This window comes from Clytia hemisphaerica, unplaced genomic scaffold (genome assembly GCF_902728285.1).
Source record: "Clytia hemisphaerica strain Z4C2 unplaced genomic scaffold, Clytia hemisphaerica genome assembly, whole genome shotgun sequence".
Classification (NCBI taxonomy): domain Eukaryota; kingdom Metazoa; phylum Cnidaria; class Hydrozoa; order Leptothecata; family Clytiidae; genus Clytia; species Clytia hemisphaerica.
Genome location: NW_027104297.1, coordinates 2,016,772 through 2,041,424, shown reverse-complemented (window position 1 = coordinate 2,041,424; position 24,653 = coordinate 2,016,772). Strand labels below are relative to the sequence as shown.

The window sequence follows — 24,653 nt, the reverse complement described above, 5'->3', positions numbered from 1 at the left end:
TTAGAAGAAATGGTTTTTTTCTTGGATTCTGTGCAAATCCAATCATTATCTATAAGACTTTCTTAGTAAAAGCATGGTAGAGAATGGTTGATAGTTTAGAATATCACTAAAATCCCCTTCGATGGCTCATTTTTTATTATCTATATAAAAAATTATCGATGTACCTTGAAATTCAATGTTTGATTTTTTAAACTTCATTTTCCCTGATATAAAGGGAAATACTGAGTGTTTTATTCTCATACATCATGAGGGACGTCGTAATTTCGTCTACGATATTTGAAGTATACAAGCACACTGATGGCCACGATCAACAACAAAATTAATCCCACTACGATAAAAATCCAAACTTTCGTTCCTGAAATTAATCAATTTAAAAAATCAAGTTAAAGCTCAATGGTCTTTTTCTCAGTACTGGAGGTAGATACACATGTAGCCTCAGACAACTCTGTACTGATAGCGCTACCGCTACATATTTTTAACAAGATAAACCGTCTATAGTTTGAAATTCATAATCTAAATTATTTTTCTATTGTCTTTATATTTCAGAAAAATAAAATAAAAATGTATCGACCTTGGCAGTGTAATGACGTAATGTGAAATGTTGATGTTACAGTTGATCGATCGAGGTACTTTATCACTTATTAACTCTTATTAATAAAAATACCCTTCATGAGACTTTGAACCATGATTGTATGGTATTGAATTTTCCAGTTTTTTAAGAGATATGAGGTACACCTTTTTTTTATAAAAACCAATAAATTTTGGTTCAGACTGTACTGTTCTTAACATCCTGGCATAAATGTGCCATTCCATTTTATACCCATACAGGGGGGTGGACGAACATTTCCAGGGGGTAATCGGAGAAGAATTTACAGGGGGTATTTTTCATTTTCCAGTAGGTCAAAGGTTATTCTAAAAATTTCCAGGGGGTGATAGACTAATTTTTGTTCATCCACCCTTACTTTTAGGGAATGAAAATAATCTTTCCAAGGCTTCTTTTGCAAATTTTGCCATTTTCCAGGGGGTATTACCACATTTAAAGAAATATTTTTTTGCCTTAAAAAGGTATGTATGGAAATTTAATGGAACAGTTCTTACGATGTTCTTAATACGCTTAGTTGTATTACTTAAAAACTTAAAATGGGTTTAAAATCTGTTAAAATCAGTACTTTCTAAGTAATTTTTCTGAAATCTTAGGCTTAGGATTGTTCTTAATTTGTTCTTAGGTTTTGGCCAATTTTCAGCCTTGTTTTCTTATATAATTACTCTTATAAAATAAGTGTTTATCACGGGACTTATTGTTGGACCTACCCCGGTGGAGGTCCTATAAATTAACCTGTGTTTGTTCGTCCGTTCGTCCGTTCGTCTGTTCGTCCGTCCGTTCGTCTGTTACCAACTTTTCTCAGGATTGAATCATAGGAATCTTTTGATTTTTGGTACAAAGGTGCAAAATGGTGTTGGCCAAAATGTGACGGAGCCCGATTTTCGAAAAAAAAAATCTTTGGGCTAATTTGGGCCAGAAAACGGCTAAAAAACGGGTTTTTTAGACACTGTGAAAAATTGGGTCATTAATTTTTTCTGATTTTTTGTATGAAAGTAGGGTACCATGATAGGTAAAAGATGGCTAAGCAGATTTTTGCAAAAAAAATTTGTTGGCTCAAAAAACGCATGTTTATCTATAAGAATCACTATTAATAAGCATACATCAATGTTCTTAGTCGAATTACTCAATTTTTTTACGAGATAGATGTTTTTTTTTATCATGAGGGCTTACTTTTAGAGAGTATGTGTGTTTAGACATGAAATTTTGGTTGCTTGGCGTGTTTTTATAGAAAAACTGGCCGAATTCGGTATTTTTTTATAAGCACATTATCAATTACTTAGGTATTAGCTTTTCTTGAGATTAGCTCTTTCATTCTTTATGATTTTTTGCACAAAGATGCATAACTTTAAACCCTTAAATGTGACGGAGCTCGATTTTCGAAAAAAAATGTTTTTGGGCAAATTTGGGCCAAAAAACGGCTAAAAAAAGGGTTTTTTGAAACATTGGATCATTGTTTTTTTCTGATTTTTTACATGAAAGTAAATAAAAGATGGCTCGAGCAGATTTTTGTAAAAAAAGAATTTTTCAGCTAAAAAAACGCATCTTTATTTATAAGAATCACTATTAATAAGCATACACCAATGTTCTTAGTCAAATTACTCAATTTTTTAATGAGAAAGATGTTTTTTTTTGCTCACAAAGTCTTGAATATGAAAGATTATTTCAAGAGCATGAACTTTTGGTTTCTAGACGTTTTTTTTATAAGAAACAAACGACTAATTTTAATAGATCGTCACTATTTCTGTTCTGAATGATTGTTTAACGGTCATGCTCACGTAGATATCAATTATATTTGTTAAATGCATAACCAGGTAGATCCATAAAAGTATCACTTGTTTTATTTTATTTACCTTCAGTCGACTTTTGTTCGTCCCTTGAAGCTTCTGGACCAGCGCATCGATAGTACGCTTGTTTCACCTTTTGGCTATCCAAACAATCACATCTATAATTCGGTCCTATCCCGGGGGTCGGTACACATTCTGTTGTTGCTTCATCGCAGTAATTTTGTCCAGCCTCACAGTAGTCTAGACATTGTTGACCCCCTGATTGTTTTGTGAATCCATCTCTGCATTGACATTCGAAATTGATTTGTGAAGCAGCGCAATAAGAAGTCGTCTTGTTGCATGGGTTGGCTTGACTTGCGCAGACGTCCTCTGTTGTAATAAAGAGTGGAACCTTATTTTCATTTTTCTTTTTCAGTTATTCAGATATAAAAACGACTGTTTGATTTTACCATGGATGAATCTCCTTTCCTCGAGAAACCAAATTCTTAATTGGTGAGTTTCGAATTCAACTCAATAGCATCTTTTTGAAAGTTTGAAAAGAAAGATCTTTCACTGTACTTTAATCATAGGGCTCCGTCCTTAAAGTGTATCTATCAGCACATTTAAGATGTTCTTCTTGCTCGGGGATAGGGGGGGGGGTACTAGGGTTGCGAGCTGAAGGGTACGTGCCGACGGACTTTCGACCCTCGTACCCTTAGCGGGACTAAAAAAGCGGAACAATTGGAAAATTTTGCGATTTTTACGACCCTTATTGGGACTAATTTGACCAAATTTTGATCTTTTAAGGAGTAAAAAGTTGGAATTTTCCTATTTTTCCGACCCTTAGTGGGACTGAAATTTAATTTTCTAGTTTTTCCAACCCTTACAGGCACCCTTAAGGGCGGCACATGCCCGTACCCTCCACTTGCCTAAGTCCCCCCCCCCTCTGGGTCTTTTTGAAAGCTACAAAATAAATTTAGAATACTCTTACCAAAGATATGGATTATGCCAGTATCTAAAGTTGTTCTTGGTGATTTCACGAATGAACATCTCAATTCATATTCTCTTGGAACTTGATGTCTCCTCAAAATGATCGCATTTTCAGGTGCTTTCGGCGTGACAGTCAAAACGTTCGTGAAAATAAACTCTTCCTCTGTTTCCTCAAAAGTTGTTCCACAGTCTAAAAATGAGGTCTGTGCAGTCACGTGTGTTTCATTTCGACCAATAGGACACGTAGAATTTTGTAACGTAATGACGTCATCAGGTGCTATTGCGATGTTGATCTGAAGGATGGTTAATAGTTTGTTGTCTTCGCAATATAAGTGCATCCCATTCTCAACCTCTATTTGACGGACGTTTCGCATTGCTTTGCGATGTATTTCAGCTAAATGCAAATAATATTTGAATTTGATACATGATATAAACTTTCAACATTTTTATATTAAAGCTTTCAAACATCCGTGGATAAAAGCTCGCAGCGACCAAAGACGAAATGTGATTCGGAAGAACTAAACTTCGTGGACCTCAATGGAGTCAATATCGTAAGTTTTCAATGATTTTTTCCTTTATGTAGGAACTGAAACTTATCCCTTTTACTTATGCATCCATCAAGCTCCCTTCAGAGTTATCTTCAGGTATTGTAAAATCAGCAAAAATTTAATTCTCTTAATCATAAATGCTGCATTTTCGAATCATGCCAGTTTAAAATCTGTGTGCTAGAAATCGCTAAAAGCTTGAACAAAGTTCTTTGTAATTTTTACTACTACCTTATCAGCTCTTTTTACACCGGCCCTCATTAGCATTATTTTTGGGCTTGTGGCGTAATAAGGGCCGGCGTTAAAAGGACCGGCGTAGAAAGGGCCAAGATTTTGCAATTTTAACTTAAAAGCGGCGTTAAATTTTTATCATTAGTTCTCATTTAAAGAATTTTAGGTTTGATTCGAAGACGAAAATTATCCATTGTTTTACTCCATATTTAAAACTTCAGTGAAATATTTAATATATTCAAAAATCAGTGATTTTCGATTGAATTTTCAACAGTTTACTACTGAAAATGACATTTTAATGTGAATTTTAGTCATTATTTACTAATTTGAAGCATAAGTAGCCATTTTTACAAATTTTGGCGTTATCAACGGCCCTAATTGGCGTAAGCCTAAAATTAGGCTGTTGCGTAATAAGGGCCGGCGTTAAATTAGTGCCGGCATAAAAAGGGCCAAGAAGGTACTTACCATCTGCTTTGACGACACCGACAAAATAATAAAACAATGCAACACCAAGTACACCCAATAATTTCTTGCTACATCTCTTCATCTTTCTGCTCATCAAAAACTCGCAATTTTCATTTCTTCTTGACCGTTCTCCTTTTCTTGTATAAGGGATAAACACCTCAGCATGTTCCTTCGTGCGTCAATTGACCTCTATGTAATGAATAACCTTCTATTTTACATGAAAACATAAAGAATACATCATTTCAAAAAATCAATACACGTAAAATTTTCAATCACAATTTTCAGACTTTGGCGGATACAAACAAGATATATTTCAGTAAAAATTAATATTTCCATTCAGAAAATACTATTGTACTATGTACCGGACAATCTGGAAACAAAATTTTTTCGAGAATATGAATGAAATTGTTAGAAGCTAGAAGTCGATAAACAGAATCCTCTAACGATCTTTTCACAATTAAATTTGAAATCCCTTGCCATATTCTAGCTATACACTGCTTTTTAAAATAATTTCTTCAGATGAACCTCTTTCTAACTGAATACAAAACTAATAACGCGAGGCGTGGTTCAAATATCACCAGATTGCAGCCTATACTTTATAAGAATCAAAATTCTGAAAATACTTTTGTTTTTATACCAAAGAATTCTTTTTCTCTTTATTTTTCTAACTAATAGTTTAATAACATTATACCCCGTTATCTCGCTGCAGGGCTCGTTTTCGTAGACTTAGAAATTACTGAAACTTTTTTGCTTCTCTTCTCCTGGCTAACTCATCCTGCTAGTTACCTCGACTGTTTCAACCAGCGGAGATCTAAATGAACATTTTCTTCTCTAAGCTTCTTGCAGACACTGAGAACCCGGAACTAGAAGGACACATACAGCCTAGCTAAATTTTTCAAATATTTTAACCAAACCACTTCCTTTTAATAGAGCAGTCTTTTTTCCTTAAAAAGAACTACTCGTATAGTGGACATTTCGGCCTCAAATTTCATAGGCTTTACTACAAATTAAGTGACCTATTCTACGATGAATGAACTCTGTTTCAAAAGCGCTTAAGATAAGACCTTTGTTATTCCTCAACCATTTAACTTGGATAATGTTGTTTGACAAGGCGGATTTATAAACGGTCTTTAAATGAAGCTTACGTTTCAAACTGAGAGCACTTGGTGAGATTTGTTCAATAAAAATGTCATTGAAGCCAGCAAGATCGCTTCTCATTATTTTTAACGGAATAAAAACAGTTACGCAAGACACATTTTCTTTTTAAGAACAGTCCATTTTTAAGAACAATTGCTCTATTATCCAATTGACAAAATTTAACAAAGAATACCAGAAAGATAGAATAGCAAAGGCAGAGAAAAAAAGATTTTCCCGAAATTAACAAAACCCGTCTAACATAAAATATGTTACAACGCTCACAGTCTCGAACAATACATTGCAATGGAACTTCGAAAATTTCCTATTTCATAGCCATACAAGTTTAGCGTAAGATCGAATTTCGCAACGACCATAGATCTCTTTTAATTAATTACCTCGTGTCCCTGTTTCTGACATTCAAACCTCAATAAAACTGTCAATGAAAATGTCATGGGTTTTCCATATTTCAAAACCCTCGATTTCTCTGTCACAAGCACACAAGCGTATTTAAACCCAATGGCTTGATTGTAACATATTTGATTTTTATAAGAGCTTTTTCTAAACTGTAAACTAAAGAGCTTCCCTCTCACTACCCCGTCGATAAGCACCCTACTTTCAAAACTTCATTAAAGAAGGACTCCCGGAGGTGTTAATAGGATTAAGGTGATATGTTTGCCCCTTCTTTTTCTCGTTTCCCCATTTCTATCCCTCAAGAAACATAAATTTTTATTATACATAGAACGAATAGCCATTGAGATATATAGAAGTGCCTGAAATACAATTAATGATAATAAAAATGAAACAAGACGACTTAAAGTCGAAAATTTCGCCTAGAATTTGAACTGCATGGGAAAAACAAGAAGTAGAGATCTACTTTACATATTGAGCCTTGATGAAACAATTCCACAAGAACAACGAGGCTTAAAATCACTAAAAAATAATACCAATTTAAAAACAAATTGTTGTTTAATTTTTAAGAACTCTTATAGAGTATATGCTTATAAAAAGTAAATATGCTCACATTGCACGCCATCCCTTGTTTACTTTGTAAGAACTAATTACCGAAAGGTATATCACCGTCTATCAAGAGTTACTGATTTGATTCTTATAAAGTATATGCTTATAAGAAAAATAAATATGCTCATAGTGTGCACCGTCCTTTGTTTACTTTGTAAGAACTAATTACCGAAAGGTATGTCGCCGTCTATCGAGAGCTATTGATTTAATTCTTATGAAGTATATGCTTATAAGAAAAATAAATATGTTCATATTATGCGTCATCCCTTGTTTACTTTGTAAGAACTAATTACCGAAAGGTATCACCGTCTATCGAGAGTTTTTGATTTGATTCTTATAAGCAAATGCTTATAAGAAAAATGAATATACTCATATTGAGCGCGGTCCCTTGTTTACTTTGTAAGAACTAATTACCGAAAGGTATGTCACCGTCTATCGAGAGCTATTGATTTGATTCTTATAAAGTATATGCTTATAAGAAAAAAAATATGCTCATAATGTGCACCGTCCTTTGTTTACTTTGTAAGAACTAATTATCGAAAGGTATATCACCATCTATCAAGAGTTATTGATTTGATTCTTACAAAGTAAATGCTTATAAGAAAAATAAACATGCTCATATTGTGCACCGTCCTTTGTTTACTTTGTAAGAACTAATTACCGAAAGGTATGTCACCGTCTATCAAGAGCTATTGATTTGATTCTTATAAAGTAAATGCTTATAAGAAAAATAAATATGCTCATAATGTGCACCGTCCTTTGTTTACTTTGTAAGAACTAATTACCGAAAGGTATATCACCATCTATCAAGAGTTATTGATTTGATTCTTACAAAGTATATGCTTATAAGAAAAATAAACATGCTCATATTGTGCACCGTCCTTTGTTTACTTTGTAAGAACTAATTACCAAAAGGTATGTCACCGTCTATCAAGAGCTATTGATTTGATTCTTATAAAGTAAATGCTTATAAGAAAAATAAATATGCTCATAATGTGCACCGTCCTTTGTTTACTTTGTAAGAACTAATTACCGAAAGGTATATCACCATCTATCAAGAGTTATTGATTTGATTCTTACAAAGTAAATGCTTATAAGAAAAATAAACATGCTCATATTGTGCACCGTCCTTTGTTTACTTTGTAAGAACTAATTACCGAAAGGTATGTCACCGTCTATCAAGAGCTATTGATTTGATTCTTATAAAGTAAATGCTTATAAGAAAAATAAACATGCTCATATTGTGCACCGTCCTTTGTTTATTTTGTAAGAACTAATTACCGAAAGGTATGTCACCGTCTATCAAGAGCTATTGATTTGATTCTTATATAGTATATGCTTATAAGAAAAATAAATATGCTCATAATGTGCACCGTCCTTTGTTTACTTTGTAAGAACTAATTACCGAAAGGTATATCACCGTTTTTCAAGAGTTATTGATTTGATTCTTATACAGTATATGCTTATAAGAAAAATAAATATGCTCATAATGTGCACCGTCCTTTGTTTACTTTGTAAGAACTAATTACCGAAAGGTATATCACCGTTTTTCAAGAGTTATTGATTTGATTCTTATACAGTATATGCTTATAAGAAAAATAAATATGCTCATATTGAGCGCTGTCCCTTGTTTACTTTGTAAGAACTAATTACCGAAAGGTATGTCACCGTCTATCGAGAGCTATTGATTTGATTCTTATAAAGTATATGCTTATAAGAAAATAAAGAAAAAACAAAAACTGTGAAGCTAAAGACACAAAGATATATGACGTAATCCAAAGAAAACCTACGAAAATCGTCCGTGGTTATGCGAGTGTGTAATTTGTAAATTAATTTTAGTGAGTTCGTCCACCGTATCAAGTACTTTCGTTTTCTAATTTTTTTTCCGACCCGCGACGACCCACGAAAGCTGATTGTAATACTTTCGCTAGGCGAAATTAAAAATAAACTCACTTTTCGGTCCATAAATGTCTCCTGATTGATATACTGAATCAATTTTCTGGGAAATTAATAAATGAAAGTAAGTAATGTAATAAATGAAAGATTTGTAAAACACGGTCAGATTTTTTCAACCAGTGAAATGTATTCAGGGTTTATTTTTATCAGGTTTCCCAAGATTTAAAAAAATTTCAGGTTTCAAAAATTCAAATTCAAAAATGGTAAGAGCAGAAATAAAAACAACTTTAGAGTCCTTCAGATTTTCATCTCATAAGTCTCAGGAATCGTAAAGGGACGCAATAAAAAGAACGAACATTGGTTTGTTCTTCTTTTTGATCAATTGCATAAAAACTTAAAGACCAACTCCAAGCTATCATTTCCATGAAGTAAAAAAAAGACACAAATCGACCTTAAATTATACCGGGAATTAAAAAAGAATACATCCAGTCTTACGGTCGGATGCCATTGGAAAAAAATTGAATTTTCGAACCTGAATTTGTTGAACAACCTGAACTATGTTGGCAAATTCCTTGGTTCTATCATGGAGAAAACCGAGACAGAGGTCTTATAAAGACTTTGAGAGCTTCAAAGAGGAAAAGGAGCAGAATGAGGGAGGCTTCATTAATGAATCACATGCAATAATCAAATATAATTGGGGAGCAAGCATTTTTGAACTGAAAAAATCTTCCCTTAGTTCAGTATCAGAAGTGTATCATCCAGGCCTGTATCAACCGGGAATGGGGCAGCAGGGGCTGTTGCCCCCCCCCCAATAATTTTTCAAATTTTTTTTTCATTGTTGTTTTTTTGTTTTGAAAAGATAATCGAAGTGTCTCTGAGACCACCGAATTGCACCTGGATCTCGATCAAATTACTAGATCGGTTGTCTTCTTTAGAGATTCTATACAAAATTGTTACAGTATATTTAAAACTAGCCATAACTGCCGTTAAAAGTGCCACCGCAACAGAACGAACACATAGTGTTGAATTTGCTTCCAAAAGGAATGTATTATAAATCACGTTTATTTAAAAAAACTCAAATTCTGCTGAGAAAAAAATTAAGTTACACCGAATACGGTATTCTACATCCAAATATGCGTCCAAAAAATGTATAGTTTGTTATGGTTTAGGGACTGGAACTGGGGCGGAAAAATTAATGCAATTCTGGGACATGCATTAAGTTACCCGAGAGCGTCTTTTTATCTAAAAATTCTAGAAAATTCGCCAGCTAACAAGGCTTTTCCCCTGTATCCCCCACCAGGACCAGCCCTAGACCCATTGAGGGGCTAAGCGCCCCCAAAACCCCAGCTTGAACAAAAACGCTTTACGGCGTTTAAGTTCGCCTTCGGGTTTTATGCCCCATTAATAATAAATTGCTTCCTATGGGCCTACAGATCATTAAAATTAATTATAGTCAATAATGTGCGATCAACAACAATTAGCTCAAACAATTTCCTGGATAATTTGCAGAAACTTAGAAATCAAGGTGCTCTACTTTTTTTTAATTGCCTAAAGCCTAAAGCTATGACTAAAAAAATGATCCTTTGTATTTTTTATTTGCTTTCAGTTTGTAGACCTTAGAAGTTTCGGACTTTTGAAAAAAATCGCTTTGGTCTTTGAAAGAGGAAGTTTTTTTCCCCGTTATACCTTCGGTTGGGAAATATTTTATCCCCAAAATTATTTGTATAGGAGTGGTTAGCCAATAAACAAATGCCAAAACTTAATACACTGGTTTCCCTTATCGTTCACCCACTTCTGGACTATCCGTTCTGCTCACAGCGTCTTTTTAAAGTAAAAAAGGAGTAAAAAATAGAAAGTTAGAGCGGAAGTTTTTTCCCCGTTGTGTGAAAGAGATGAAAAGGGGGATGGATTATGTTAGAATTGGTTTAATTACAGGTAATTGTCTCTTTATAATCCTCTATCTTTATTATGTTCAAGTTGTTAATGATGTTAACTCATCCTCGTCAGAGTTTATCTTCGGCATTATGGAGCAATACTCGTATGAATAGATCTGACCTGATCTGGTTTAGTAATGAGCAAAAGGTTTGTACTACAAATAATATCGACAGCAAGTAGAAGTGCCGGGATGTCCTGATTAGCAGTACAGCTGCGCCGAAAAAGATTAGAAGAAGAAGAACATGCAATTATTTGATAATTGATGGTTAATTTTCCTTGTATTTGAAAGCCATTCAGGAGATACTTTACCACACAGAAAGACACCTGATCGGTATAAATACTGCTACTATCAAAGAATAACCAACATTTCTGACTGTAGAGAAGCAATGCATTTGATTATCGCGGTAAGATAGAACTTTTAATTGGTTTTGTACCAGAAATGTTAGGAGGTATTTTCATTGTGGTATTTTTCAATAAAGCTGTTTTTGACAAACATTGTACTTATATGAGATATGAAAATTGCTTTCTCCACTTCAATGTCACTGAAAAACTATACTTTTCTGAGGAAGATTTCAAATTTGACCTGCATTCTTGGGCCAGTCACTGTAAATTGTACATGTTGTAGGAAGAAATATCACCAAGTTTTTTCAATTTGTATTTTAGATTTCGTGTGTTCTACTAGCGTTTATCCGTGGTTTCAATGCAGAGACAGAATTGGATGTTGAGCTCACCAAGAATGAAATGATCCAACTTTTGGGGACGTTGAACGGAGACCAAGCTTCATCGGTCCCAGACTTTCTGTTCTTCACACAAGAAGGGCAAATTGATTACATTCAAACTAAAGGTCCGCCTCGAACTGAAAAACCAACTCTGCCAGGAAGCAAACCCAAACCACCCAAAAGATCGGACGCCGAGATAACATTATCCAAAGCATTGAATAGGATTCAAAAAGGACACAATGTGCCGGTGATCGAAAAATGGGCGAAAGTATTGGACCTTCTGTTGTTCACAGACCTCACTGCTGCACAACGAGATTGTAGTATTGACCGGATAGTCAGGAATGCGGACACGTCAATTAATACGTGTAAGAACAGTGATGGGAGCTCCACCAGTGGCAAATCATCAACCAGTGGCGGTTCAAGCGGTAACAAAGGACAGAAGGGGAAACAAAGAAAAGACGAAGCAGCGATGGAAGAAAAATTTGAAAATGAGGCAAAGAGAATGGAAATAAGTTATCAAGATATCAAAGAAGAAGTGAAGGAATATTTGGAGGATTTGGAAAATACTGATGATGACGAAAATTACGGAGCCGAGAGTGAAAGCGAATCTTTTGATGAAATTGAAGACACAGAAGAACATTTTGCAAGACGTTTTCAAAGAGATTTGAAAAGAAGTTATCGACGAAATGTTTATCAGCCAGGAAATATAGTTCAAACATTGGACACACAGCGCATGCGTAGAGGCTTGACGTACAGGTATTCCAATTACGGACAATGTTTTACGGAAGGTTCGGAGGGAGCTACGTCAGACACAGTTCGACTTTGTCAAACGTGCTATCATACTATCGACTTTGGAGAGGATGTGTAAGTTTAATTACATTTTTTCAGCTTATAATATTTTGCAATGCATATTTCAAGGATGAAATTAAATCTTTGTTCTATATCCTTCATAGTATAAATCCATTTTACATAGGAAGTGGAAAGACGAGAGCAGCTGGAAAGTCGACCTTCATTTTAAACTATCGCCAGTTTCAGCAGCAATAATAAGATAACAAAATCGCTAATGTTTTAACATTCTTATTACAGTGTTCCGCAGTACGCGAATAGCGTTGAATGTTCAGATAGTGCGACCATGTGTATCAGTGGAGATGGAACATGCACGCAGAAAGTCATCTATTACTCCTTCAAGAAGCTGGTGAACGAACGTAACAACAAATGGGTCAGCTTCAACCAGCCACTGAATGTCAGCTGTGAATGTGAATGTATAACGAATTCAATGACTCACATGTATATGGTTGGTGAATCAAATTAAAAAAGATGAAAGCTCTGTGTATTACGTGAAGTAATTTGTGGTTGTACGGAATAAAACCCTCCGTAGTTGTCCCAGACTTTCATGCATTGCGTTATGTTACTTTTCTGGCGATATGAATTCATGTAAACAAAGATTTAGATGAAACCTTGTGGTTAAACAATGTTGAAACTAATTCAACCTTTCCTAATTTTCTTGGATACTTTGTTGAAGAATATGAGATTTAATTACTGATTCACTAATCACTCAGTAATCAACTAGAAGCTGTCGACAATAACAATGATGCTGTCAGGTTTTTTAGTTACCCGAAAATGCTTCACGAATAATGGTGATATAAATGTAAATTGTTCCTCTACTTGTAGAAAATTTTTAACGTTTTGACTTTGAAATCCTTCCTCTTTGAAACAGTAAACGTCTTTGAAACAAAATGATTACAGCAGTGTCTGGCAGTGTTCTCATTCAATTTAAATGATGGTACAAAAACGTTGAAAAAAGCGTTGATACTAAACATTATATCTGAAATCATAGCCTATTATCCCTAATTGTCTAATATGGGGCCTGATGTCCATTAACAGCGGATAATCAGGGGTAATTACTTATCATGGGAGGGAACTTTTATCATTAGTACTCTCACGCGTCGAGAGTCGTAGTCTTTTGTGACTATGTGACGTTTACTACTTAGTCTTATCAGAGAGATGTTACATCCTTTGGTGCCACAATATTATGATAACATATATATTAATCTTATCATTAGTCAAATACAGATTATTCTGACTTCGTCTCCCGCTTTCAATACACCTTTTCGACCGTAGCCGCGCGCGCGTGCCACTTTATTATTTAATTAACCACCCTAAACTCGATCCAAATCCTTTTTTTACACTTTTTTCTATTGTCTCTAGGTGCGAAAAAAAGACTAGGACGGTTTTAGGGTAGTAAAACGGACAAAAAATGCCCGCGCGGCAATTGGCGGCTACGGTCGAAAAGGTGTATAACGTGTTTACGGTTAACTAACCAAAAGTCCGCTTAGTAATCAAACGCTTTTCTGAGCACTGATTGGTTTAGTTGGCTCGATTACGTCATAATTTTGAGATTATAACCAATCAGATTGATTTGATTATTGAGTTTACTCTTGGATTGGGCAGTCCTATGCAAAGTACTTTCAACTAGCTCAGTAAAGCGGAACATAATTTCTCTTTTATCATTCTTTTTTGCATTCCCAAACCGGAGGCGTTGGATTAAAAAAAGTTTTTTATAACCAAGGGAATATTCAATTATTCAATTGTTAAAGAATATTAAGAAAGTCAATTCATATCTTTATGAAAGCATCATTAAATGATTATGCTGGCCCTATGTTGGAGTTACTAATTACTTAATTAGTTTATTATGTTCACAAAAAAGATGCTTTTATTTCCCGTGCCATGGCCGTGCGATTTCGCTCTTATTTGTTCCTTTTTACACTACTTTTTCATAACACAAGTTGTGTGGTTGACTGTAGAAGGTTGTATGTTTATAGAGAAGATATGAAGATTCGATCTTTGGTGAGAATGTTTTTTCGATAAAAACTTTTTGGTATTTATACAAAGGTTCTTACTTACTCTTGGGTACCTAATAGCCACCCCCCGCTAATTAATTTTCCACCCAGGACATTCTTGTTCCAACTCCCCGCTTATTAATTTTGGGGAAAATGTTTTTGAAAGCTCCCTTTTTTGTCCCAATTCTGCTGTATTAGCCTCCTTGTCAAAAAATTTCCACCCAGGACATTTTTATTCCAACCCCCCCCCCCCTCCCGCTTATTCCAACCCCCCAGCTATTAGGCAGTTACTCACACTAGGAAATTAAACTTAAGAAATTAAGAAAAAACAACATCAGTCATCTACAGGATGTATTTGCAACAACAAGGATGAGAGTTACCTGAATCAAGTTCAAGTTCCCAAGACAATTAATTAAAACTTGAAAACTTAAAATGAGAATAAGTGACCGATTGCGAACGTGCAACAGCCAGAATATCAACCAACCAAATTTTATCATTCATTCAATTCCCGAGACAGCGCTTCGATTTTAAGGCCTTGTTTATACGCTAAAGTAAAAATAATTCCGCACATGTAAATGGGTCAGTGTTTGAGGTCCGGCAAAATTTCCGGGAAATAGCCTATCCGGCGGTGCGCGGATCTAGGTGGGTTCCGTCTCCCCCGTAGATCTTATCTTGGGAAGTTGATCTTCAAATTAGTTTTCAAGGTTGGCTTGGCTGAAATCTTTTCATCTATGGCTCAAATTTTAGGCAATTTCTCATAGTTTTTGAAAATGTTAATTTCATTAAAAAGCGCCGGATTATTTTTCATGATTCACTTCAGAAGTTTTGCGGCGCATTTGTTTGCTTGCGAGTCAAGTAAATGATATAGCGCTTTTGTAGCATTAATCTTTGATACGCATTTTGGCGGGACGCTAGTGTGACTAACTGTTAGGTCAGGCTAGCTCTAAAGCTCTAAAACAGCATCTAATAACATGAAAACCAGAATATGATTCTTCAATGGGAATCAAAACTATAAAGTGTACTTACAAACATCAAAATGTCTGATCTAACAAAGTTTATAACGGCACTGTCATCATTGACAATAAAACAAACGATATTCTGTCAAGAGCCTTGTAAACATTCCAACAACTTCCATCGAAATGATCCATCATAGCTAGGTCTACCATTTTAAACGCGGTCTGAGGATTGAGCCGAAAATGCTCGCAGAACGCCTGCGGACACCCGCGAACGCCCGCGCGGGTGAAAAACTTAAATCTGTCAATCATTTTCTCAAGCGAAGAGTACGCAAAGCGATTCTAGCTTTACGATAGTGCCGCGGATCATCAATGGATAGTATTCAATTATCACTATACCTTTATTTCATTCCTAGAACTTTAGTAAAAAAAAGGAAAAATAGAAAAGTTGTATTTTTTACTGCTCTATTCACATACTGAATTTGAAAGATCTCCTATGTAGCGTTTTTTTGCAAACTTCAAAAACTGATTTTTGTCCCGCTTTTGCAGGACTTTAGCTTAAGTGCTTGCGTGCAGCATAGGGTACAAAGTCCAAATATATAATATGCGTTTCCCGTAATTTTTGTATGAACAGTTAGGTCTATACTGTAGGTACCCGAGAGTACCGGAAATATTTCTATCCTATCTGGATATTGAGATTTCGGAAGGTTTGAGTCAACCATGGAATTATTATAGACACTGGAAAAACAACGGGCTGAATTTTGCCAACTTCTCATGTACAAGCCTTGTCCGCAGTAACGACATTATTGTTCAACCTCCTTCCACTATTAGATAGTTTTTCGTAGCATTTTAATTGCATTTCTCATCAAAATACACTTATCCAATTCCCAAATGAGACTTTAAGTTCTCCTCCGAGATTCAAACTCATCTAGTTAATTACTAATTATACCTCGTTATGACGTTATTAAATTTCGAGAAAGATGCAAAAACATGCTATGTATAAAAAATTGAATATTGACACTACCTTAAGGGAACTTATTTTGGCGGGAACTAATTTTGGCGAATTTGGCAAATTTAGGCAAAATTCGCCAAAATCAGTTCCCGCCAAAATTAAATTTTTTGTTCCCTTGCTTAATAACCCCTGAAATTGCTCAAAATAAAGTCAAATATAACAGATTTACGCTGTCATTCGCCAAAATTAGTTCCCGCCAAAATTAAAAAAATTCACTATTCGCCAAAATAAGGTCCCGCCAAAATTAAAATATTTCAAGATTTTCGCCGCTCGCCAAAATTAGTTCCCGCCAAAATAAGTTCCCTTAAGGTAGATATTTTTAAATTTCAACCTCAAAAAAGCCACCGTGCCACCACGTGCCACCAAAAGATTTTCATACCACAGTGGGGCTCTGAGACTCACGCTAATATATATCAATCTCAGCTCTTCCAGGAGATATATTGGAAAGATATTCCCAATTCAAAATTTCGTGTCATTATAAGCATTTTGTTTGATTTTACTCGTCTGATGATGTTTTTCTCACTCCAGATTTCATAAATGTATTCGCTTGGTATTCTAGCATTTATTTTCAAACTTTTAGCCAGCAAAAGTACGATCAAAAAAGGTTAGAGAACTATTTTGAAATAAGAGTATTAATTATTATTTTTCAAAATCAGAGTCCTTCGAGCCGCCATGACAGTTGTCCTATGCGGACAAAGCCTGTACATCGATTGTTTTCTGAAACAATAGAAAGACAATACTCCGCTCTCCACCGTTTCATTCGATGTTTATCCAGAGTCTCTATAATAAATCCCCCCCCCCCCGCTAATTAATTTTTCGAAAATTTTCCACCCAGGACATTCTTATTCCAACACCCCCCCTCAGCTTATTGATTTTTGGGAAAATGTTTTTGAAAGTTCCCTTTTTTGTCCTAATTCAGCTGTATTAGCCTCCTTTTCAAAAATTTTCCACCCAGGACATTTTTATTCCAACCCCGCCGCTTATTCCAACCCCCCCGGCTATTAGGTACCCGAGAGTAACTAATGAATAATAGCATGAACTTGAAAACTTTTTGTCATAAATTGTTGATCAACTTTGAAAAGAATCAAGTCTACCTACCTTTTACAAGCAACATACCATACTACACAAACCAAGATAACGGTTGTAAAATATACTCAACAAAATAAACCAAACCAAGAAAAGCTCAAATCCAGCAAATTAACTTAAAATTCACCAAAAGAAAGGTTTCCATTGAGAGCAAATGAGATCGTGGTGATTTAGATTTGAAAACATTTTGACTTTGTAGCTGAAATCAGTTGGTGTGTTTTGTAAATATCAGACAAAATAAGACCTTAAGTTTTCCACTTAAAAACTGGTACCGTTTCCAAACATTACATAATTGACAAAAAATGATAAGTGTGAAAGAGTTTTTTAATTCGTATTAAACTAGTCATAGCTTTCACTAAATGCCCCCACAGAAAGGTCATGTCATGCACTTATAAAGCTTTTAATGCTTTAAAAATTAAAGCATACAAAATAATCAGGAATAATTGAAATTCAAGGAAAAGCTGGAAAAGCTTCTCAAAAAAATATTTCGAAAATCATGATGTCATTATCTTACTGACTTTCACATCTCCTTGTTTGTTTGTTAAATATTTCCTATCTATATAGGAAATATTTGTTAAAACGGTAACTTTTCTTCTCCTTCTTCTTCTTCTTCTTCTCCTCCAAGTCTAACGCTCGGTTTTGGTCAATTTCGTGAGTTTGTACATGAGTCTTTTTTTAAATCAAGCTCCGGCGGTATAAACAGTAGGATGTTCTTTTTTCGAGGCGGAAGACGTCATTTTTTCGAGAAACGTCTGTGGTAAATATCCGTACGGCGCTCTATTCTCCTTGTCGATCGGGCAAAGTCGGCCGTCTCAGAAGCGTATTGTTGATCGGACCATACTGCTTTGTTTCTAACTGTCAAAACAAAGATGGCAGAAAATAGACAACAACTTTTGCTACTTTTCTTTGCTTTGCCTTTGGTTTATATGCTTTGATGAGTTGAATTGGATCATGATTTTTGTACGATTGTCACAAGGAATGGTCGATAGTGAACTTTTCTTAATATTCCTTTCTGGATTTGATGTCTCGTTTATATTCTGTTGGTTTGGCTGGAATGAGCTGGAATGGAGATGATACAATCTCTTGGTCTTGGAAAAACAGGACATTTTATCAACTTTCACAACAAACTAACTTCAATTTTGTTTGTATATTTGCATAAATCATACGAAGGCAAGGAATGTTTGCACTCAACGAATGCAATGCCGACAATGCAACAATGGGAATGGTTTGATGAACTGATTTTAGCTAAAAATTTAAACATGGAGCAAAATTGACTGGTTAATGATTGAATTTCCCTTGGTTTTTTTATCTACAACAATGAATTAACTGCTGGGGTTAGTGACAGTTAGTGAAAACTCGTTGCGGTTATAAATTTCAAATTTTAAAGCTGATAACCGGATCCGGAACACCATGGCCCCAATATGGAAGAATGTTATGTTATAGAATGTTATGTTATACTGTACTTCTTAAAAGGTTTATTGCATTGAATATGGATGTAAATAATTTGAAATCACCTCACATGTACATTTAAAATTTTTCTTGAACTTGGATATTTTCTTACCCACGTGCATTTTAAAACTTGGAAAACTTTAGTTGTGAATTTAGAGATCTTTTGCAACTTGTGCTTGTGTTTTAAACATGGAAACTTTTGTCGTGAATTTGGAGATTTTCTTACCGTCAACTGCTCCAACTTGGGACTATCTGACAAAACATGGGACTGCAATTTGGCCACCATTTCACCGAACCTCCAAAGTCATTTGATTTGAGTTAATGAACGGCGTATTAAAAAATGGCAAAACGATTGAAAGTTTTACGTAACTTGCGGCAAGTTACACAGGCGTTATTTGTTAATCCCATCGGGCGATAGGCGGTTAGGCAGCGGGCGTTCTCTAATTCTCCAATCGGCGCTTATCAGTGAAAGTTATCGTGACATGTTATGAAAGGAAGTATGATTGATAAACTTGGTGGAGTTATCAAAACAAATTTGTTGTCAAAGAGATTTAACAAGTTAGTGAAAATACAGACCAGATATCAGATATGCACGGTATGTGCATTTAAAATGTGGAAACTTTTGTGATAAATTTGGAGATTTTCTTACACGTGCATTCAAAGCGTAGAAACTCTTGTCGTGAACTTGACATTTTCTTCCACATGCATTTAAAAAATGAAGAAAACTCAAGTGATTTCCTGGCATGACAATTTATTTTATTTTCTGACATTTTTTTGGAAATTTTGATTGTTTCCAAGTACAGTATGTGACATTTTTTGCTCTTGCAGCATGCTTTTGGAAATCGAAAAATGGCTTCTGTTAGGGGAATTTTTTCCTATCGACATTCTTTCAGATTATGAAATGTTTCCCAGTATATATATAAAAGTGAGATTTTTTTTTTTTTTGCATTCTGTCGGAAAATATGAAATTGTTTCCCTGTTTTGAAAGATTTTTACTTTTTAGCACGTACATTATTTCAAAAAACTCCAAAAGTTACTTTAAATTTTTACATTTTTTACAATATTTTATATATGAAAGTATAATGCAAAATATTTCATCTCATTTTGAAAATATATAAAATTTTCTTTGGTTTTCTTACTGTGAAATATTCTCCTTTTTGTCAGTCTTTCATTTTAAATATTTGCCCTTTTTGGCTATATAATATTTCTGGAAATCAGCGCTTAAAATAATAATTATATAATCAGGTCTTTTGATGTGTTCAACAACACTCTACTTGGCGGTGCGCACCTAACGAAAATTAAAGTTCCAGCCAATTTGATTACTACATTGTTGTTCTCAGTCGGGTTCAGCTTGGATATATTCCGTGATCCGTAGCTTTGAACCTACAGTCATGTTATGAATAATCCTGTAAATACTGGCAATAACATAAATGGAATTTTGAAATTCTTAGGGACTTGTGTTGCTTGATGTTATCTGAGATTTAAAGCACTTTGAAATCTTTTGAGGACATAAATTATTATTTTAACATTTGTAAAGGAAATATTTATCCGCATCTTTGCGGCTCTTGTTTTTTCTTACAACAATATATGTCATGATCATTCACTAAATAGACCTTTTCCGATAATGCTGCAGACATCTTAGATTGTAGGCAAAATATATAGCGGTGAATAAATCAACAAGGTAACCAATCAGAAATAGCTTGTTTATTTTTCATTGCCTGCTATATATTTCAACTATCCTCTTTGTTACTTTGCCTAATAAACAATAGTAAGATGATAAGATGATAAAATTTATCAAAAAGTTCTGCGCCATCTGAAATAGACCAATCCTAGTTAAGGCCCGGGCTCCACTTGCGTACGCTGTGATTGCAGTTAAAAGAAAAATAAAGGAATGTCATTGTGGTCCATTCAAACGTACAGTCGAAAAGTTGAAATGTGCCTAATTTTTTTTTCAAGTGCATAGTACTTTTTCATGATGTAATCTTTTCTCCAAGCTGAAAGGATTGAAGCCATTAAGATATGATTGCAGCGCAGACAATGAAGAGACGGGCCTTCAGGAAACTAGACTTTTTGAGTTTTTAGCTATCTACTCTCACTTTATGGTGTTCCTGTATGACTGTCTGTGTGCCTAGTCTAACCACTGTTAAATGCCTTAACTTGGAAAGCTAGAATTGGAGCTATTTCACCAAACCCTGGAGCGTAAGTTATTTAGGATATCACAACTGCATGAAAAAGTTGAACGTGCGCATGCAAAGTTAAAGGAATGTAAACAAACTTTTTTCAGGTTTTTAAAATAGATTTACCACACTGAACAAACAGTGAAAACACTCTAAGTGAGGTAAATCTATTTTGAAGACCAAAAAAAAAACATTGATTGACATTCAACACATTCAACCGCTTTTGGATTCAACTTTACTTATGTGTACGTACATTCAACTTTTTTGTACTTTGCCGGTATCTTGTTTAATTAAGAAGGACTTTCTCGAGTTACGACCATATGATGGTCTTTAAAGCTCAAGAAGCTCTATAAAAACAATAAAGCTAGTTATTAATAAAATAACAGACAAAGATAAAATTACAGTTTGAACAAAAATATCAACAAAAATGTACATTTGAAAACTTGAGCAAATTTCTTTAAAGATTCTGGAAAAAGAATTGAAATCATTGCTGAAATGAACTTCTGACTAAATTACAGTATTTGTATTTATTCAGTTATAAAGACAAGAAACAAAATTAGACATACAAAACAACACTTTTTCCAGTCAAAGACGAAAGAATCAGCTAATCATCATAACCAGTCTGCCATTTTGTTTGTTTTGATTTGCAAAAGTAATATTGTAATTCGTGTTATGGTGTAATTATATACTTTTTCTATAATTTGCATTTATAACACTCGCTTCAGCTTTACAATGCTAAATCAAAACTAATGAAATGTAATATATAATTAATGGTAATAGCATATAACGTAATATGAAAATGTGTATAACATTTACCGCTGTATAATTTACCGCCATATTTTTGCGGAACACTTAATTGGCCGGAAAGCCGATTACGACGCACAAACAATTCGCAAAAAATCGAGATTCCAGTCCAATATCTATGCGTGAAGCTATGAGTGCCTCCTCGTCGCTGCGCTCCTGCGGGGGCAAAAATGAAGGTTCGATTTGAAAGGGATTTCGCCTTTAACTGACTTTAAGTTTTATATGAAGAAAATATGCTGAGAAAATACTTTTGAAATATTTCTTTTTACTTTTACCTATATTCAGATATCGATCTGGCTGCTGTTGGTCCTTCAGGCTAAAGACACATCATCCAACACCTTGGACATCAAGTACAGCAAACAAGAACTTGTCAACCTTCTTGAATCACTAAGCGGTGGCGAAGACTCGTCAGTACCTGATTTCTTGTTCTTTAGTAAAGAAAGATTGGAAAACTATACTGACACAAAAGGGCCACCACGTAATCGAACTGAACTGCGTCGTGAAGATCGACCGAATCCTAAAAACCGAACGGATGCTGAAAGAACGCTGGCGAAAGCTCAAAACCATTTATCAAGAGGTAAAGACGTGCAAGTGATCACCAGATGGGCCAGAATATTGGACATGTTACTTTTCGAAGACTTAGATCCAGAAATCCAGGAATGCACGGCAATTAAAACGCTGGGTGGTATTAAACCAGAAGTGCAGCCCTGCGGAAAATCAAAAAAAATAATCATCCGCAAAGTTCGTAGACGAAAACAACAACAGAAAAAGAAGCGTGAAGAATTAGCGATACAGAGGAAGAAGAAAAGACAAGAAGCTTTGATGAAGAAGAGAAAGAGAGAAGAATTAATAAGAATCCAACCCTCGTTGGAGGAATTGGAAGATATCAAACATATTCTGGAAGATAATTTGGAAGATGAGAATGCAGAGGAAGAACAAGATGAAAATTTAGAGGAAGATGAAGATGAAGAAGGCGAGAATCGATTCAAGAGAAGTTCAAACCAACCACAAAACGACCAACCTAAAACCTCCAATCATCATCGCTCACGAAGAAGCCTCGTACAGAATTTAGACGTCGTGCGCATGCGTAGATCTTTGTCGTATACGTATTCTAATGAAGGGTCGTGTTTCGTTGAAGGTTCGGAAGGGAGTACGAGCGATACTATCCTGCTTTGTGAAACTTGCTACAAAACGGTGGATTTCGGAGAGAGTGTGTAAGTTTTCCTTCCTCATTCATCTTCTTTACCTTTGAAGATTAGACTTGGCATGCTTTGCTTTTATTTCTCTCTTCTTTTTTGTATGAATATTTGCCCTGGTGCGTCTCATTGATGCTTAACTGTATACCTTACACCATATCTACCTCGTTGGGGTAGGGGGACAAATAAGCACCCCCCTGCTAGAATTTAGAAGGTGAAGGTTATGACGACGATTGCTAGTTTTTGTCTTTCATGTAACTGTTTTCTTTTTTAGAGTTCCGCAGTACGCGAATAGCGTTGAATGTTCTGATAGCGCGACCATATGCATTAGTGGAGATGGAACATGCACGCAGAAGGTCATCTATTACTCCTTCAAGAAATTAGTGGATTCTGTTTCGAACACTTGGGAAAGCTACCAGCAACCACTGAATGTCAGCTGTGAATGTGAGTGTATTGCGAATTCGATGACTCACATGTATATGGTTGGTGACTCAAATTAAAAACTCAACTCGTGAAAAAAAAAAAAAAAAGATTTTACAAGAATTGCATAATAAATGCATGATGAACTATCCAATGAAGTGGTTAGCACTGTGAAAAGTTGAGAAAGCTCTTGAGTTTAATAATTTTTGCATCATTTGACTGATTAGCAATTATATTCAATAAAATATTTAATTTAATAATAATTTATATAATTATATTAATTTAAGCTGGAAAATTTATCGTAAAATATTCAAAGTTCTCTCACTCCTCATTTGCTTGTTTAACTACTCTAACAAATTCACCGTGGGCTTCCAAAACGGTTTACAGCTCACTGCATTCCCAAGGGTTGAGAGTGGGCTATCGATCTATGGGAATAAAGAGAAAACGTATTCCCTTTAAGAAAGAATCATCGTCACTTGGTGACGTAACGTTCGTTTAAGAGTATGCAGTCATTATTTGACATTGCATGCTCGTTTGGAATCTTGCGACTTTCCATTCTTATTGGTGTTCAGACAATTGCGTGCTTCTTGTGCCCTAGTGCGTCTCGTTCCTTTGTGGGTAGTTCATGGGACCGAAAAAAATGATGGTTGGTAGTTGGTTGGTCCGAGAAAGCAAAGATTTATTATACACTGGATAAACGACTCAAAAAACGAGGGATAGCGATCATTGTAATTTCATTGTTTCAGAAAACAATTGCTGTTCTAGCTTTGTCCGCAAAGGACAACTGTCATGGCGGCTCGAAGGTGTCTGATTTAAAAAAATGTTTATCAGTCTTATTTTTAAAAAGTTCTCTAGCTCTTTCTTTCTGTACATTTGCAGAAAAAAAAGTTTGAAAGTAAGTCGAGTATTCCAAGGCACATACATTTGTGAAATCTAATGTGAGAAAAACATCATTAGACAAGAAATTCAGCCAAAATGCTTATAGTGACACAAAGTTTTCAATCGGAAATATCTTTCCAAGACTGTCCTCGTAAGAGCTGAAATCAACATACATAAGACTTGAGTGTCTTGGCTCCACTGTGGTATGAAAATCCTTTGGAGGCACGTGGTGGCAAGGTGTTTTTTTTTAGGTTGAAGTTTGAAAATTTCCGGTGTCAACATTAAATTTCTTATATACAACACGTCTTTTGCATCTTTCTCACAGCTTGAAACGTCATAACGACTTATTATTATCAATTAAGTGGAAGAATCCGACTCTCACAGGAAAGTTTTAAATCTCTTTTGGGAATTGGATGAGTGATTTTCGATATGAAATGCAATAAAAATGCTTCGAAAAATCATTTAATGAGGGAAGGAGAGTGAACAATACTATCATTACTGCGGACATAGCTAGTACACGAGAAATCGGCAAAAA

General features: G+C 35.0%; 3 protein-coding genes across 4 annotated transcripts; 2 read left to right on the top strand and 1 right to left on the bottom strand.

Annotated features, from left to right (window-relative positions):
• Positions 1-17: 17 nt before the first annotated feature.
• Positions 18-4,802, bottom strand: LOC136817393 (uncharacterized). The gene is made up of 4 exons (XM_067073739.1): positions 4,599-4,802; positions 3,359-3,751; positions 2,455-2,757; positions 18-355 (listed from the first exon to the last, which is right to left on the bottom strand). The coding sequence occupies exons 1-4, from the start codon at positions 4,690-4,692 to the stop codon at positions 237-239; spliced, it is 909 nt and encodes a 302-aa protein (XP_066929840.1). The 5' UTR covers positions 4,693-4,802; the 3' UTR covers positions 18-236.
• LOC136817389 (uncharacterized) lies at positions 2,804-23,328 on the top strand. Of its 2 annotated transcripts, XM_067073732.1 has the most exons (4): positions 2,804-2,880; positions 3,815-3,908; positions 21,909-22,837; positions 23,094-23,328. In XM_067073732.1, exons 1-4 carry the CDS (start codon positions 2,843-2,845, stop codon positions 23,317-23,319), a joined length of 1,287 nt encoding a protein of 428 aa, XP_066929833.1. In that variant the 5' UTR covers positions 2,804-2,842; the 3' UTR covers positions 23,320-23,328. The 2 variants fall into 2 exon arrangements, with proteins under 2 accessions (XP_066929833.1, XP_066929834.1); XM_067073733.1 differs by lacking the exons at positions 2,804-2,880; positions 3,815-3,908 and adding an exon at positions 14,025-14,149.
• LOC136817218 (uncharacterized) lies at positions 10,661-13,122 on the top strand. Its single transcript, XM_067073557.1, has 3 exons — positions 10,661-10,987; positions 11,247-12,166; positions 12,389-13,122. Exons 1-3 carry the CDS (start codon positions 10,970-10,972, stop codon positions 12,612-12,614), a joined length of 1,164 nt encoding a protein of 387 aa, XP_066929658.1. The 5' UTR covers positions 10,661-10,969; the 3' UTR covers positions 12,615-13,122.
• Positions 23,329-24,653: the final 1,325 nt, after the last annotated feature.

What these genes read in the sequence shown, in the direction of transcription:
- LOC136817389 (XM_067073732.1), top strand. Translation starts at nt 2,843, where the DNA reads ATGAATCTCCTTTCCTCGAGAAACCAAATTCTTAATTG. An exon ending in ACCTCAATGGAGTCAATATC is followed by an intron (nt 3,909 to 21,908) that starts GTAAGTTTTCAA and finishes ACCTATATTCAG; the next exon opens with ATATCGATCTGGCTGCTGTT. An exon ending in GTGGATTTCGGAGAGAGTGT is followed by an intron (nt 22,838 to 23,093) that starts GTAAGTTTTCCT and finishes TTTCTTTTTTAG; the next exon opens with AGTTCCGCAGTACGCGAATA.
- LOC136817218 (XM_067073557.1), top strand. An exon ending in ATCGACTTTGGAGAGGATGT is followed by an intron (nt 12,167 to 12,388) that starts GTAAGTTTAATT and finishes TTCTTATTACAG; the next exon opens with TGTTCCGCAGTACGCGAATA.
- LOC136817393 (XM_067073739.1), bottom strand. Translation starts at nt 4,692, where the DNA reads ATGAGCAGAAAGATGAAGAGATGTAGCAAGAAATTATTGGGTGTACTT. An exon ending in CGGTGTCGTCAAAGCAGATG is followed by an intron (nt 3,752 to 4,598) that starts GTAAGTACCTTC and finishes ATTTGCATTTAG; the next exon opens with CTGAAATACATCGCAAAGCA. An exon ending in TGGCATAATCCATATCTTTG is followed by an intron (nt 2,758 to 3,358) that starts GTAAGAGTATTC and finishes TTATTACAACAG; the next exon opens with AGGACGTCTGCGCAAGTCAA.